Source organism: Opisthocomus hoazin, chromosome 19 (genome assembly GCF_030867145.1).
Source record: "Opisthocomus hoazin isolate bOpiHoa1 chromosome 19, bOpiHoa1.hap1, whole genome shotgun sequence".
Taxonomy (NCBI): Eukaryota; Metazoa; Chordata; class Aves; order Opisthocomiformes; family Opisthocomidae; genus Opisthocomus; species Opisthocomus hoazin.
The window spans coordinates 9,294,239-9,311,130 of NC_134432.1; the positions used below are offsets into that span (position 1 = coordinate 9,294,239).

At 49.6% G+C, this 16,892-nt stretch overlaps 1 protein-coding gene across 1 annotated transcript in view; it reads left to right on the top strand.

The window, feature by feature from the left end:
• The window catches only part of PAPPA (pappalysin 1), a 183,148-nt gene extending 166,505 nt beyond the window's left edge, over positions 1-16,643 (top strand). The window contains exon 22 of the mRNA XM_075439777.1: positions 10,279-16,643. Within this exon, the coding sequence (XP_075295892.1) occupies positions 10,279-10,386 (108 nt within the window). The 3' untranslated portion in view covers positions 10,387-16,643. The remainder of the gene's footprint in view (positions 1-10,278) is intronic.
• Positions 16,644-16,892: the final 249 nt, after the last annotated feature.

The following is a 16,892-nucleotide window of genomic DNA, read 5'->3' on the forward strand; positions in this document are numbered from 1 at the left end:
AGCTGAAGATCTCTTACCGGTACAGCACTGTGGGCTGTGTCTGGCCCATCTGGGAGCACTGGGGAGAAGTGGACATGTCTTGGCAAGTGGAAGGTGTTCGTTTCTCCACTGTGTGGGAGGTGGGAGAAGAGGTAATTTTCCTAACTGTGCTTCTTTGGACAAATTTTCCCCTGTATTGCTGTGTTTCTTTTGCAAGTGGCCCTGTGATCCGTGTGCTGGGAAGGAAGCTGGTGAGCGTCTCTGTTCACCAAGAGTGGAGCAGGGCATGGAGAGCCTGTGCGGGGCTCCCTGCTGAGACAAGCGGGGTGACAGGCAGTGGCTCATCTTCAGTGCCATCTCCAAGAAGAGATTCCTATCTCTGGCTGATTTTCCACCTCCTTGGGAGGAGCAACCCAAGGGCAGGCACAGCTTTCTCGTTGGCCTCTGCTGGGAGGGCAGAGCTGGAAGTGCCCAGTAGCTCAGCATGGCGTAGGTCTTCTCCTCCTACAACAGCCTGCCTGGGAAACTTTATCTTGCTGCCTTCAGGCTTGAGAACGGGGAATGAAAAATCCCAAGAGGTGCTGGAGGAATGGAAGTGAGGTGGCCAGGAGGAGACCGACCCAAACCAGTGCTGTCAAGACAGGAGCTAAGGGCACAACATATTGCTGGGGTGGGGTCAGGACTGAAGCACAAGGGATGTGGGTGCCAAATTGAGGGGGAGAGGGATAGGATTAAGATCTGGGAGCAGAATTTATTGCTGGGCAGGGAGTTGAGACAGAGTGGGGATCTGCACAGGGTTGTGAGCACTTACCAGCCAGGCGAGTCACGCTCAAACTATCTACTGCTTCACTGCCTCCCAGAAACGAAGCGACCACCCAGGAGGGGGAAAGCGCTTTGTAGCCCAGTCGGTTGCTGGTTTCTGTGCTAAAACTGCCCGATGCAAAGGGCAGGTGGTTCAGAGGGGGGCAGCTGCTCACACGTCTGATGCATTTCCCCCATGGAGAGGGAGGTTTTGAAGCTTTTTGGAGAGAAGTCTGCTACTACTGACTTGACTGGGAGCCGTGTCTTTGTGAGCGGGGCGATAAGACTTGCCTTAGTTCATGCTTTAGAAACCCCCGTCCTAGAGATCACACGGTCTGAGGGCTGCACCACAGAGCCCAGCGCTTCCTCAGCACACGTTCAGCTGCCAAAAGCTTCTCTCTCCCGAAACGCCAACAACATCCCAGGGGCTGAACAAGGGCCTCAGGAGGAGTGAGAAAACCACCTTCTCCTTAGTCCTTCCATGCCAAAAGCAAGATGCTAAGTCCCAGTTTATTGCATTTGTAGGGTAAAGGGGAAAATAACAACCCAGCCGGTGGGGCCGTGGTGTCGAAGCCAAAGAGGCGGCCGGCAGCACCTCTCTGCCTGCAAAGCGGCCGCCGACACCTGCGGCAGCAGCCGTGGGGCTGCGGGTCTCGGCTCTGCGGGTTATTTTCCCATCTGAGGCCTTTGACTGGGACCAGATTTCAGGCGAGGCTGTTCAAATACAGCCCTCCCTTTGAAGAGGTTTATGAGTGGAGCATTACAGGAGATATTCCAAAGGGAAAAACAATGAAAGGTGAGAGAAAAGGGAGCTGAATAAAAATACTCCGCATACCAAATGCTTCTAGCACAGTTTGCCACCTACTTAAAAAGGCACAGTTTTAAAATACACATTGGGTGTAAAAGCCAAAAACCTGGAGGAGACATAGGGAGGGGCGAGTCCAGCTCTGTTAATTCCAATACCAGATGAGGATGTATTTTCATACGGTTGTAGAAAGAGCGAGACACATGAAAGAGGCTGCTTTGCTCCTTTTCTTTCAGGGTTACATACTATGTGGCAGATGTGTCAGTCTTTTAAAGCCCCTGCAAGTTTACCCATAAATGTCTAACATTTATGCAACACCTGTTTTTCTCCCAAAATGTCACAGGACATTTTACAAGCTTTAGATTTATCATCTTTTCACCGTTGCAGCCATTGCTGAGGTGACACATGGTTCACATTTAACAGAACATAGCAACTCCGCACATTATTTTAGGAAAGGGCTGAAGATTAACATTGCATCATGTGAAGATTCAGGAGTTAACAGTCAAGTAGGAGCTGGCTTCAGATCTTTAGTGTCCGCAAACTGTCAAGACTGAAGTTTCACTGCAGTCCCCCTGCCCTCCCAAAAGCACTTTCAGCTGCACACGATGCTGTGAACCAGGCTGCGTGAAAGCAAAGTTTTTCAACCCGTATTCACTTGAATTCTGAGCCCTCTTACTTAACGTGAGATTTTGCATGCTCCTGTTTAGTTGCCCTGAAAGCGCACCGGAGATGTCCGTGCGGCATTCGCTTAGGCCACGTCTTCCCTTTGCGTTTGCGCATTAGCAGTGAATGACCTTGTGCATTTCTGCAGCGAGGGGAACGGAGCGGTGTGACTTATCTGACCAGCTGCCGATTAATCAGTGCTGCTGCTTAGATAGATAGGAAATAATGAGTATTTGCCCTGCACTGTTCACAATCAGGCTAAAGAGCTTAAAAGAAATCATTAAAGACCTCTTTTGAATGCTACAAACGGCAGCGAATAAATTCAGTCATATTCTGGGCATAAATTCGAGGCAACTGCAGTCAGCAAGCGGGAAAAAGAGACATTCATCAGCTTAATTATTTGTTGTGCGCTAATTGATCAGCATCACCCGGCAGCGGGCGAGAAGCCAGGGCTGGCGCAGGGACAAGTGGCGCGCAGGGAGGCAGGGACGCGCGGGCCCGTGGGCTGCGTGGGGAGCGGGGGGCCGGCGGCAGGGTTGGCAGGGGACGGGGGACGGGGCCACGCTGCTCCCAGCTTGCCCTGCGCGTGACCCAGGAGCAGCTTTCAGAGACGGGAAGGCCATTGCCGGCCAGCCTCCAAGGGAGAGAAAGCTTCTGTTGTGTATCTGGAGGGGATAAAGTCTTCCGTGAAGGACAAAGCAAAATCCCATCTCCTTTTAATCTTCCTGCCCTCCTGAGCTGGCACAGGTTGCCAGCTCCCTTCTGCCTGGCTGCTCTAGGAAGCTGCTTCTTGCTTTCTATACTGCCGCAGATAAAAGAAGATACTATTTTTTAAAACGTTAAATATGTGACACTGCTAAAGTGAGCAAAATAAATAACCTGAGCATAACTGGCTGTCTCTGGGCTGGCGGCCGCCGGCGAGGAGCTCCTGGGCTGTGCGGCGTTGCAGGGAGAGAGGCTGTGGCCATTTCTTTTGGATTCGTTTGAGGAAATCTTCTCTCCAGTCGCTGTTCTCCTTCATTGCGTTTCTCTTGCACTTCCCGTGTACAGGTTTTCCCTGGACAAAGCTGTCTAGAAAGACCTTGCAGAAATCAGAGATGTCTCTCTTTGTGCTCTACTTCTGTACTTTGTTCCAGGCTCGAATCGCAGATTTGCTTAGTTGAAAATCCTGCGGCCTGGTCATTGCAAATTTAAATAGAATTTTCTGTTTTAAAATTCCTCTTTCTTAACCCATTTGAAAGGGCAACCTTTCATCTGTCTTTCCTCTCTGCCTTTCCTTTTCGTTGCGTAAGGAGTAAATGTACTGCTCCTGTGAGAAAAACCTGTCTCGTTCAGTTATCACTCGGGTTTGCCCTCTGCGGCTTTGCCCCATACCACTTAGAAAAGAAGAAGAAAAATTCATCCTGGCAAAAATTCCCATCTCAAATGCCGCCCCTTCAGCCTCTTGACATTTCTGTCCAACACCTTGGAGAGGAAAACCAGCAAGTGCCTTGGCGGAAAACAAATGAGGACTTGCGGTAGATAGAGAACCGTGTGGGATTCATCCAAAGCTTTGCTTATCTAAAAGATAGGCAAGTTATCAAAACCTCTTTGGAGTCTTTATGGCCGAGAATTCAAGGCCTAAAGAAAGGAGCTTTGAACTGAGGGGCTGCTGCTGGCTCCAGCAGGGATTTCCAAAGACTGTCCCTGTCTCCCTGGAAAGGGGGGTCTGCTGCACTCCTACCCTGAAGAAAACAGAAATAACTGCTTCTTGGTGTTTTGGAGAAATAAGCGTCTTCTCTCAGCTCTCTAACTGCAGTGCAGAGCTGACTTGGGGAATCTCAGGTCTTGCTCTGTTGGCAGAACATGGTCTTGAGGCAGGTCACACAATTAGCAGCCTAAGTGACCACCCCAGCTGAGGAAATTCTGCTTATCCAGAAGAATTGATGTTCTTGCCACGATGCTGCTCCCAACAACATGAATGTCTCCAGCTGGGTGTGTTTGTCAGCTCCGTATTTAGCCGGAGAGATACAGTGAATGGTGGGTGAGCGCGGAGGAAGGCAGGATACAGTGCGGAGTGTTGCTTCATGCCTCTGGAAGCGGCTGAGCGCTGCTGCGTGCTGCCGGCACGCTGGTTCAGCCCGGCGTGTGGGGAACTCGCTTACCCACGAGCCGCTGGTCGCAGCCTCCGTGGCGAGCTGCTTGCCATGTCAGCAGCGTTTCCAGTCAGGGTTGGTTGGGACGGGAGCTTATTTTGGGGCTCAGAGCTTCGTTTCATAATTGTTCAGGGAGACTTTCCAAGCGGCGATAAATTAAAAGCAGTGATGGTAGTAGCACATGTTGCCTATCCTGAGAGAACGTTCTTGGCTTCAAGGGACATGGGGCTTCCCAGGGGATGTGCTAGCGGAGGGTGTTTGCTTTGCTATCCGACCTCACTTCATTAGCAAGTGTTACAAAAACCAGCGAACAAACCTTCGCTGCTCCACCGCCAGCTATTTGGCCTCTGGGTGGTCTGGCTCCTATTAAATCTTTGGTGATTATTTAGACTAATTACATTCATGTTTGCACAATCAGTAGCGCAAGGGTAGGAAGCGCAGCTGATTGCTGAGCAACGGAGCTCCGTGTGGTTTGGCAGCCGGGCTCCCTCGCTCCGTGCAGCAGGCAGGCGGGATGCGGGGATCCGTGCGGGCTTTCCCGGGGATCCCGCTGGCTTTGGGCCATCCCACTTCCACCAGTTCTGGTGAGGCGGCTCCCAGTTTACACCTGACGGAGCGAGAGGAGCATCCGTTGGGTTTAGTCGAGCTATGCTGTGTTACACCAGGCTTGTGGGCTTCGATGGCGGAAAGCCTGATTGATGGTGGGGCAGTTAACAAAAATTCAAGCCTTTAAAGCTGTGTGTGCTGTTTGGAGAGGAGGTTCCCTGCGAGCTTCATCTTCGCTGTTCCCAGGCCCTCTGGAGCGGTGCCCGAGGTGTGAACCTGCATACCAGGGGCTCACTCTTCTTCCACTATCTCAGAACAGCCCTGGTGACCTGAATGCCGAAAACCACTGCGAAGACCCTTACAAGATGCATTTTTGTCCCACAAGCGCCTTGTCAGGGAACGAAACGCTCCGCAGCGTCTGGGCTGCGGGGGTCGGGGAGGCGCGGGGCTGCAGCACTCAGCACAGCCTGCCACGCTTATCTCGACACGCCGCGGTCGCCCGCGGAGGCTCTGCCTGCAGCGGGGCCCGCGTAGTTCCAGTGAGGCTTGTCTGGGAGATTTCGCAGACACTTCAGGGCTGAAATGTAACAACAGGCTGTTTCCCAACACTTTGCAGTCCCCCTCCCCCGCTTCCCCCCCCACCTCCAACCCGGGCCCTTCCCTGGGCCTGATCCTGCCTGCCCCGACGCTGCTGTGAACCAGCCCTGAGTGCGCTGGGTGGGAGCCACAGCCGGGCCAGCCTGGTACGAGCCTGGGTCAGGGGTGAGCTCCGTCCCTCACCAGAACTGTTTCCCATCCCTCCCTCTACCTGTCTGGGATTTCTCCTGTCAACGTTCCCACCAGTTCCCGACAGACTGGCCTTTCTCAGCAGGGATCTGTCTTGGGATGTCACCAGCCTCTTTAGATAGGTGCCGTGTAGCGAGGGTTTGTGGCCTCTGGCTCATTTCACAACCTAGATCCCAGTTCTGCACCAGCCTGTTGTGCTGTTGTCTTTGTTCCCACAGTCGGGAGCATGGCATCAAGGACAAATGCTGCCCTGTTTCCAAGAGGAAGCTTGGGTTTTATCCAAGGTTGTACCGCCTGGTGTGGGAGAGGATGCTTAGGGCTCCCATACTTTTGTGGAGAATGGAAGTTGTGGTGAAATGGTCGAGGTGGAGGTGTCTCAGATCTCCTGTGTGTCACACCACAGATGTCCATGCTAGCCTCCTACCTAGCCCATAAGCCTGCGCCTGCTGCAGTTGCTCCTTTAGGTTCAGAGCGTGCTGTGTCGTGCAGCGCATGCTCCTGGCATGACAGACGTGATACAGGTTGTGTCTGGTTTCTCTTGAAGACAGTCTGTAGTCCAGTGCGGTTCAGATGTGACCCATATTCCCCTGAGTGCTGTCGATCCAAGCCGTGGCTGTGTTCTGGACCATCTCCAGGAGATGTGTGTGTGCAGGGGGTGTGTGTGGGCTTGCAGAGCCGTATTCTTCAGCTGTGCCTTTTTCAAGCTCTTTTAGTTAGTCTGAGGAGACAATATCCTGCACTGCTTCATCAAATGACCAAGCCAGGCCCTAAGCTTAATTTTTAGCTTTTTCTTCCTGCCCTCCTAAATATTAGCCACGTTTTCTGTGAGAGGGGGGTAGATGTAGGGTGAACGCAGGACTTGGTGGGTGGAAGGAAGAAGAGCTGATTCTTTAATTCTGGCTTTATGATGGGTTTGTCTGGAAATTTCAGTGCGGGTCATATATTCTGCTAATGAGCTGGGCTTTCACAGACCTATTTAAAAAGAAAAGAAGCAGTTAATCTTGGAGTATGTGTATTTGGGCTCCGCACCTAAATGGGCTATCATTCAGAAAAAGGTTCAGCATTTCTTATTGCTAGCACATCCAGCAGCTTTATTCATGGCTCTGTACTCGAGAGGGCTGTCACTGTTTGAGCCCAAAGCAAAAGCCGGCCCTTGTAAGGGGTTTTACGGTTACTCTGGGTTGGGTACTTGTGACAGTCCTAGCAGATGCTCTGTGCGGGTTTGAATCCTTAAATACCTGCGGAAATCAGGTCCTTGGGGAACTCAGATGTGTATTTCTTGTAGATGTTGTTTAAAGCGGAAACCCTGCGTTACTGCTAAGCATTTGGAGACTTTAGTCTTGTCTAATATGACTGTGGATGTGCTCATTACCCATGGCAATCTCTGCCTTTTCACATAATAGAAAACTGATCTCTGGAGCTCACTGCCATAAGACAGAACAATTCATTTATCTGGACAATAGCACTGTAAAAATCGAATCGCGTAAAAAAACACTGTAAGGGACATAAAGTGAATAAAGGCTAATCTGATCAGGAAGAAACCCTCTTACACTCAGGCTACCCGCTGCTCTGACTGCTGCTGAGCCATGAAACTGTCTGCTCTCGGGGCTGCGGCTCTGCCCCAGAGAGAAAGCTTCTGCTCTTCTGTCCGTGACTGCTGTTAGGAGACCGGAGGGTTTCTAGAGGACAACACAAGAAATTCCTTGTCTAGTGGCTTCCTCTCCCCAGAAACTAGCTGCAATGTAGTAGCGATCTAGTCTTTTCCATGCACCTCTTGTTCAGGTTGCTCCAGTGCTGAGCACACGCTGACAGTGACCTGCAAGAAAGGAGGGGGGGAACCGAGGGACTCGCAAGCAGAAATGGGAGGAGAGGGAACGCAGAAGGTAGATCACTTCGAGACAGCGTCAGATTCATGCCAGTTTGGGTTTCTAAGGCCGGTATTTCTGCGCAGCCCACAGAGTAGGCTAGGGGAACGTGAGCTGGTAGTTTGGAGACGCAGTCGTGCGGGGCTTTCGCTCCTGGTTCTGATGTTCCCGTGAGTGATATGGTAGCGTTGGTGGGCTCTCCGTGCCTGCAGCACGTCCCGCTGTCCCCCTTCTGCAGGGACAGCAGCAGAGACAAAGTGCGGTAGGATGTCATGGCTAATTTCGGCCACTTGACTGAAATGCCAGAGCTGGGTGTGTGGCTGTTCCGTGTTCGATGCGAAGCGTTTATCCACCTTCTCTGTGAGCCTGTCTCTCTCCTCTGAATGCAGGGGCCACTTAATCGCCTTCGTTAGTCTGTTACAGACGAACGCTGTGAACCCAGGCCAGAGAGAGGAAAAAGCTTGATCAAGACAAATGAAAGAGTCCGGTTCCCAGGTCTCGCCTCCAACCAGTAGCTTCGTTGTACAACAGGGAGGATTTTTTAAGTCAAAATGATTGCCAAATCCAGATTGAACTGACTGATTCAGGATAAAAAATACAAATAGGGGAAAACTCCAGACATATTTAAGTGTTTTGTTTGAGCATTTTCTAAGTGAAATAAGTTTTTATTTCAAGACATAACTTTTGCTCTGAAATAGTCTTTTTTATTTGTATGTCTTGGAGGGAAAGGTCAAACCTGAATTGTAGCAGATAATCTAAACCAAAATGTTTCCTTCTACACTGAACAAAAAAGTCATTTTTTTTGAATGTGTCTTTTCTTTTTTCCTTTCCAGTATTTTAATTCAGTCATTAAACAATCCCTCCTCAGCCTCCTCCCAAACCCCATTGTTTGCAGGCGTCTCTGGTTTCCTATCTAAGAATATTCAAAACACTGTGATATGAGACAGTCCTGCTCTGGCTGGCTTCTGTTGGATCGAGTGACCCTTGAGCTCCTATTGTTTTGTGCAGTTCATAAACTTCTTTAGTTTCCAATTATTTGAATTCATTTGCTTTTTGGACTATCTCTTCTGTTTGCAACCTCCACATTTGCACAAATGTAGATTCAGATTATTCACTGGGTGGTTATATAGCTCGTAAGTCACCAAGGCCATGGCTTGAAGAGTCATCACCCTACTCTACCTGGAGGGTCAGGTCTTCTGGGAATGAAGTCAAAAGCAAGGGGAGGAGGCACTCAAACCCTGGTTTGGTGACGAGTGTTGGCTATTTAATATCCCTGTCAGCATGTCCCTGCCTTAAGCTCCCCAGTTGTGAAATAAAGATCCACACCTCTTCATCCCATTCTGGTGTGCATCAGGAGAAAGGCGTGCTAGAGGTGGACATGCAGGGACACGTATGGAAGGTCTAGGTGGAAATGACAGCTATGTGTTCACGCACAGTGCTTTGTCCGCATTCCTAGATGTGCTGTTGATGACACATAGGGAATGGGCAGACCCGGGCTGCGTAGCCTGGAGACAAGGGTTTATGAAAGAGAGAGCAAACATGTGGCAGCAAAGCCAAGGGAAGCAGACAGAATGCCTGTGTGCAGCCTTCACCGGGAACATTTGAACAGGTTGTGTCTTGGAAGGAGTGTAAAGGAGGGGAATGAGGTCATTTGTTCAGTCTGTGCAGATGGGAGAAATTCTCGGGAATTCACTTCAGGGCAAGCGAGACACTGTTCTACCACCACCCTCTTTTCTTTATGTAAATATCATGACACAATAGGCCAAAATCAACTTCCGCTAGCCCAGACGCTGCAGGCTATTGTTTGAGCTCCTTCCCACGCTTCTCCAGAGAGATCGTGGACAGATGAGTGATCATGCACATAGCAGGCTCTTATTTGCATTCCTTTGCTGTTCCTCAGTGCCCGTTAGCTGCATCTCTTGACCTTGAACACAACAGGTATTTAGAGAAGTCTCTGCTGGACTGCAGCTTCACTGATCTGCTGCGTAGCATTTGGTTCTGTTCCTGGGGAATGGAAACCAAGAGCATTCATCATTAAGTGCACAAATGGACTTACGTGCGGCAGCAGCACCCAAGCCTTAGGGCCCTACCGCAGAGCGGTACCCTACAGAGGGGAGATTATGGCCCAGCAGTGTGGTTCACCAAAGCCTCAAGCTGGAGGTGGGTAGGAGTGCTACGGGAAGACTGGAGTTGGGAGCTTCTGGACCCAGTCATGTTTGGTGATCATTTGAGTTGGTCATGTGAGATGAGGGGTTTGTCGCTTCGCTGTCATTCAGTGTTTGTAGCCTTTGGGGTAAGGATAGCTTTTCAGAAGAGGTTGGCAGTGTGATGTGCTCCAAGCATCGTGGTAAGTACCCCAAAAAGCCCCAGAGCTGCCTGAGAAGTACACGTCTGCCCAGCCAGCTGTGTTTGCGTGCCTAATGTGAACAGTTAAGAGAGTATCTGCTGACTAGTAACTGCATGCGTTGAACAGGTTCTTCTTTACACTTTTCACAGCCTCTCTTATGGACAGGTAGCTCATGTACGGCCTCACTGCACCACCAGCTCAGCACTAAAATAAATCGCTGTAAAAAAATAACACAGCTAAAGGCTGCAGCTGATCTCTGAAGATATCCCTCCAGAGGTCTCGTTTGTTCTCTGGGGTGCTGTAGGTGTGTACACTCCTTCATGTCTTTGTATCTTTGGTTTCCTTCCCCAGGTTACTCCTTTCCCTATGTCCTGTGACCTACAAGGAGAGTGTGCTTGCCGGGACCCCAACGCCCAAGAGCACAATCAGAAAGACCTCCGTGGCTTCAGTCTTGGGTAATGCCAAGCAACGTGGATTGGAGGACCACACTGCTCAAGGCAGGCTAGGAGAGACACCACATCCCTTTCGGTATCGTTTGTTTTTAACATTTAGCTGCTCAACTGGATGGCATTTCTGCACCAGGGACCCTTAGATTTCAACCAGTCTGCCTTTAATTTTTGTCCAAGGAGAACTCAAAGTAGGGGTTTATGTATTAACTATATCTTAAATAGCGATGACAAGAAACAAACAACCAAGAGTCAAGTCGAGAAGACTTTCATGTATCAAAACAGCATGTTATGCCCACCTAATTTGAACAGTTCATATCTAGATTCAAAGCGAGAAACAAGCTATTTATGTACACATATTTATAGAAATAAGTAGAGAAAGAGAGAAAGAGTGAGAGATTATGATCAATGCATAAACACTTTCCCCTCTCCAGCACTCACAACTCAGACCATTCATGGAAGAGGCTGTGCTCTTGGAGGACTCCAGGGTGAGCCTTTTCTGATGCTGAATGCCAAGGTATCGCATGCTCGGGGCACTGAGATTGGGGTGGGATCTCCACAGGGCTGTGCCTCTTGGCAAGTGACTTGCCAGACGCCCAGCCAGCTCGAGACGTGGGATGCATCTGCTTCTCACAGGAACGCTACTTGCAGCCAGGGAGCTCAGCAGACTGCAGTGGCCTTTCTGTACAGCTCCTCCTTCTCCCCCTGCCCACAAAATGCCAGCAAAAAGACCCCTTGTAGCCTGCCTGGAAGCTGCTGGGGTGTGTCTGTGTGGAGGTGGGCAGGTGGTCCCGTGGTGGAGATGGGGAGTGGGGAGTCTAACGACTGGCATCGAGGAACGTGGATGATTGCTTCTGAGGAGCAGAGAGGGTAACTCGCCCCCGCACTTGTCATTTGAGCATGTCTGCTGCTGCTACTCCTGCTGCTATGTCCCATACAACTCGTTTCCTTACTGTGTCAGGACAGGGTGAAAACAACCCCATGCAACCAAACAGTCTGCCTTAAAGCTTACCTACAACCTGCCTTTCCAACCCTCTGGTCTCTTCCTCAGCATTGGGGCAAGAAAACAGGACACCAGCCAGCCAAAGGGATCTGCTTTCTGGTCTCCACCCAGCCAAGTGGTTCTCTAGACCTCCTCCACCACCCCTCTTATAGTGGTATATATCTAAGAACTGCTTCATGCTCCTGTTTTCTCAGGAGGAGGGAAGAGGAGGAGGAAGCACATGCTATGGCAAAAGGACGGCAGGAGACAGTATTAGAATTTTGGCCATATTTGTCAGTATTAAGCTGCTAGGCCAGTGGGTTGGACACCTTTGATAGACCAGGAGCTTAGTTGCTTGTAATCTTCCAGAAGGAAGGGCATTAGCTGCAGCAGACCTCATACTTCCCTGCTGTATACTTCCAGCCTCCTGTTTCAGCCCAGGGGGGCACGTGTTGTGCCAGACCCTTGGGGACTCATTTCATCTTCGGGTTCATCACGCTGAGTCACTGAGGTGCCTGGTGCATCTAGTGCAGCTGCTACAACCCATCCCATGTAAATCCCAGTGCGGCTTGGGCTTGCGTCCTGCTGCTTCAGGCTCCTGTTAGGAAGAACACACATCCAAAAGAGGATCCTTCCAAGTGTTAATTCTGTCTGTTCCTTGGGACTCTCCTGACTTGTACAATCTACAGGGTAAAGACAGGTTGGAAAGATTTTTTCTACTCCTGCTTGACTGACCATTTAGGCACTGGAGCAAGGCAGAAGGGTAAGGAGAGGGGGTCATTTAGCTCGTGGAGATGGATGTAAAAATGGGTTGGAGAACTAGAAAAGGAAAACTGACAGAGCTGTAGGTGTGAGGAGCCAGGCTCTTGTCACCTGCTGTTGGGGTTGTTTCTGGTGAATAAAGCAGAGATGAATATCAAGAACTAAAATTTAGAGGCTTGGAGAGGTGATTGTCAGAAGGAGGTGAGGAGCTCTGTTGTGAAGCTCCTAGTTATTCCTGGAGAAGGCCTGGCCGTGGGAGCTGTGCAGCGGGGTACAGGAAAGGGAGGTGCAGTAGGATAAGGGTTCCTTTCGTGGAGTTAGACTGAACTTCCTCCAGTGTAAAGAACATTGGCAAAAACTGGGTCTGGGCAAAACTTCCACTTTTACCCCTTGCCACCTGATTAACAATGGAAGAAAATAATTGTGAAAAGGTTGCTTCCTTCAGGTCCCTTTGTCCTCCCCCTTTGTGTTGGCAGTTTGTTCACGTGCTATCCAACCCATCAGAAGCGCTTACAACCTCAAAAGCCTTTCAGGCTGCCAACACATCATGTCCTCAATGCCCGAGGCATCTTGGCATGATCCCCCCCTCCACCCCAGCTGGGTTTCTCCCTGGCAGGGAGCCCCATTTCAGGGCCTGTATGCATCCTGATGGCAGCTCCGTTTGCAAAGTCCCTTTCTCACTTACACAGCTCAGCATGGAGGATGTTTTCCATCTGCTTTTCCCACTAGGACATTGCTGAGGAAGGACAGGTCTGTATAAGCATTATTGCCACTTGCTGCTGTGGGCTCCCAGGAGCTCAGGGCCCGCTGAGCTCCGCTGTCCGGCCAGGGCCAGCTTCTGCTCGCTGAGTTGGAGTCCTCAGCTCACAGGAGACCACAGCCTCTTGCCAGCACAGCCTCACACCTCAGCTTCACTCCTGTAGTCTGAGGGCAACCCAACTCCCTTTCCCCTGGGCAGGCTTTCCATGCTGCTATTTGATTTTTTTTCCAAGGCTGTGTTGGCATTGTCCATCTTCTCCAACGGGGCTGACAGAACCAGAAGCGGAAGAAGTTCCGCTCTGAGTCATGTTAAATCCAGTGGCATTTTTTTTTCCATTGGGAAAAGATTGCATTGGGGCAAAGCTTTGCCCTCTGCGTTTCAGGTGCTGTACCGAGCTCCCAGGGAGTGCAGCGAGGGGAACCGTGGGGTGCAGACACCTACCCAGCTCCTGTCCCCTGTGCTGGGGCAAGGCCAGCTGGACGGCCTTGCAGCATCTACCACTGTAAGGGCCTCAGAAAGACCCTCCAGGACCATGCTGGCCATGGGGTGGGAGGTGAGGGATGTTACCCACCACCTCCATCCACCAAGCCGGCGGTGTAGGACAACATCAAACAAGAGGCTTGGGGGAACAGGAGAAGGTGCCCATGCTTGATGAAATTCAGCTGCTCATAAAGTTGAGGTCACCTTAGTGCCAAGATCTTCTCTGTCGCAGATAGAGAGCCCAGGCTACACCCTACCTGGGGCCACCGGCCAGGCTATGGGTGGTGTCCAGGGCCAGCGGGAGGGAAGGCTGGAGCAGAAAGCGGTGAATGGTGCGTGGTGGGGTGGGGAAACTCCTCTCAGCTGCTACCCCTCTCCCTCCCCACCCTCCCACAGATGGGCTGAGCTGGTGTCCTCCTGCTTTTCTTGCATCTTCTGCTGTCCCCCCAGGCTGAGAAAGGAGGATGGCACCAGAGGACTCTTGGAGTCGGGTTCCAGCTACCTCCCTTCCGGTTCCGATTTCACTTGGTTGTAACTGTCGGTTTGTTCTAGGTTTTACCTGTGTTTAACAAAAAAAAAAAAAAAAAAGGAAAAAAAAAAAGAGAAAAAAAGAAAACCCGATAGCCAACAAAAGTTTCTTGCTGCAACTGATTCAAGTGGGGGAAGAAAATAACAAGTGAGGCTTTACAGAGAGGAAGAAAAGGAAAAAAAAAAGACAAAAACACCACAAAAAAGGAGAAAAGAAAACCCGCATAATCCAAATCCAAGAAGAGCAAAGCCTATTTTTGTGTTTGAAGGGAAAACACTGATTCTGCCAGCTGAGTAGAGAGCTAGATACTTACGTGTAGGTGTCACTAGAAGTACCGTGAGGTTTTATAACATTGTCTGGGTTTGTTTTCCTCGTGCTTTGTGAGAAGTCCAAGAACTGAGGCTAAGGTGTTTTTTTCCCCGGTATATTGTTGTTTGTGGGGGGAGGGGGGCGGAGTTTATGATTTTTTTTTTCCAGATTATTTTTTTAAGTGTGTATTTGTGCTTATTTTTACGTTATCCAACTGTACATACGCATTTAACCAGTATTTCACTGTGCTCTAATTACTGCACTCGGAAGCACTGCACAGTCTGAATCCCGAAGAGCTGCGAGAGACTGGGAGTGGGTGGGGGAAGGAGAAAGCTGCTACGTGAGCAGACAGGGGATTCCCGAGAGCGGGACACGGGGCCCCTTCCCGCGCTCCAGCCCGTCGTTTCCATTCGAGGCCAAGCTAGAAGACAGGAGGGGATGGGGTTAAGTCAGCTGAGGCGGGGATGCTCAGAGGGGTTTCAGAGCTGGCCGTGTGTCCTTTGAACTCTTTTGGGTGCCCTGGAAGTTCCCAACCTTTTGGCAGCATCTTGCCCTCCCCTCTCCAATCCCTGGATACCCCAGTGCGAGTTACTGGGCGTGTTCATAGAGCTGGGAGAGGACCCTATGCCCGGCTTAGATACGCTCTTGACATCTGCATGGTCGTGGGCCCCGTTTGGTTTCAGTGCTGCAACGGAGCCAATTTGCTTTGTGTTTCTTCCACCTCGTCCCGTCCTCTGGGGAAAGCCGTCTCCACCGTGCCTCCACCTGCCCTCATGTGCTGTGTGCGCTGGAGCCTGGGGACGGTCCCCTTTCCTTCTGGAGGACCTTGGGCACTGAGTTCAGTGGGAGCATGACCAAGACATCAGCAGGACCAGGTCCAAGATGTGTTTCCTTGGAGATATGGTCAGTTTGGGCAGTAGGGGCTTGGTGTTGGGCTGCTCCTGCCCCTGGGGAACCGGTGTTTGAAAACCCCGGTTGGTTTAGCAGGAGCAAAGTGGGGCTTAACATTTCGCTTCTGTCTTAGTTTGGCAAACAGAATTTTCCCCTTTTCGCCTGATATACACATCCAAGATTCATTAAGAATAATAGTTGCTTCCTCTGAGGCCAGGAACGAGAGCTTGGGTTGGCTCCAGGTGTCGGATGGGCGAGGAGGCTTGGTGCTGCTTGGTGGTGGTGGTCGTCCTGTTAGGTCGAGATGCGGAGCTGATGAGTCCAAGTTGTCTTTGGTTCCCATTCCCGTTTGGTCTTTTGGTTTTTCATTCGTTCGGTGAGGCCGCAATTCAGCCACCAGTTTCCATCTTCTGAGTGCAAAGAACCAGGGCTTTAACGAAACATTTCACCAGCAATTAAAGAGGGAATTGGAACCGTTGCGGAGTTTGCATTGTACGGCCTCTGTAATTACTTACCTGTCTGCAGAAGAGAGGCTGAATTTTGCTCCCATCAAGTCAACAGGGGTTTTTGTTGTTGTTGTTGACTTCACTGGGAGCAGGATTGAGCCGTACTATATATATAAATATATATAAATATATGTATGATATATATATAATATTATATGTGTAATATTATATATATATATCAGTGTAATATTTACAAATAAAACTGTGATCTCGTCTAGAGAAAAATGTATTCATATTACCAACTGCTCTTCCATATTTATGTATCATATTGTATCTTTTTATTATTGTTATAATTATTATGATTATTATGGTTATATTATTATTATTATGGAATCTTTCTTGGCACCTTTTGGAAGCCACGTCAACCAATACTCCAATGAAGTGCTGAGGATCTATTTTCACAAGAATTCTACTGGTCTACTGTATAAAAGAGAAAAGAAAAAAAAAAAGAAACAAGCAAAATACAGTTCAACCCTTAATTCTGTACCTCACGCCTGTACGTTTGCTGCTCCGATTTTGGGTTTTATTTTGCGTTCGTTTGTTTTTAACGGATCTAATTTAAGTCTCCAAGCAATATATAAAGATGTAAATAGTAAAGCTTATTTATTAAGATTGTCATCTTTTTTAATTTATATTTACACAATTGTTCATCTAATTTATTTTTTTTCAATACAGTTTTTAACAGTTGTCCTTTTTTTGGTTCATGAGGTTTTTTTTAAATCATTTTCACAGAATTTCTTTATACAGGTTTTTCTCTTGCTTTTAATAAACAACAACTTCCTCTGGTCTTTCAAAAACAGGTCATGTTTCACTCCAAAAAGTTATGTCAGATTCATCAGAAATATTTTGCCATTGTTGATTCCTATACCCTAAAGTTCTATATTATATAAATATATAATACCTTGTATGCTTAAATATTTAACTGTGTGATTTTGTATATATCTTCATACACATGCTCACACACATATGAGGGTAAATGTCCCCAGATGCTGGGAGAACAGAGAATCAGAAACACAAACAATATAAGCTTGTATTAAAGAGTTCTGAACTGGACCGCTTCTCTTGCCTCCTCTCCTTTGCTTTCGGTCAATCTGGCCCCGAGCATCGCCGGGTGCCGCGGGGCGGGGGGGAATGCGCAGCTGCGGGGTCCCACATCTGGCTGCGTGGCTGCAGCATCCCACATCTGGCTATGCGGCTGCAGGGCCACCCTGTCCGCCTGCGCCTGAGCTCCAGCGCTTCGGTTTTGGGCAGGGGTTTTGGAAATCGCGGAGTTTTGCTGGAGCCCTGATGCGAGGGGGCT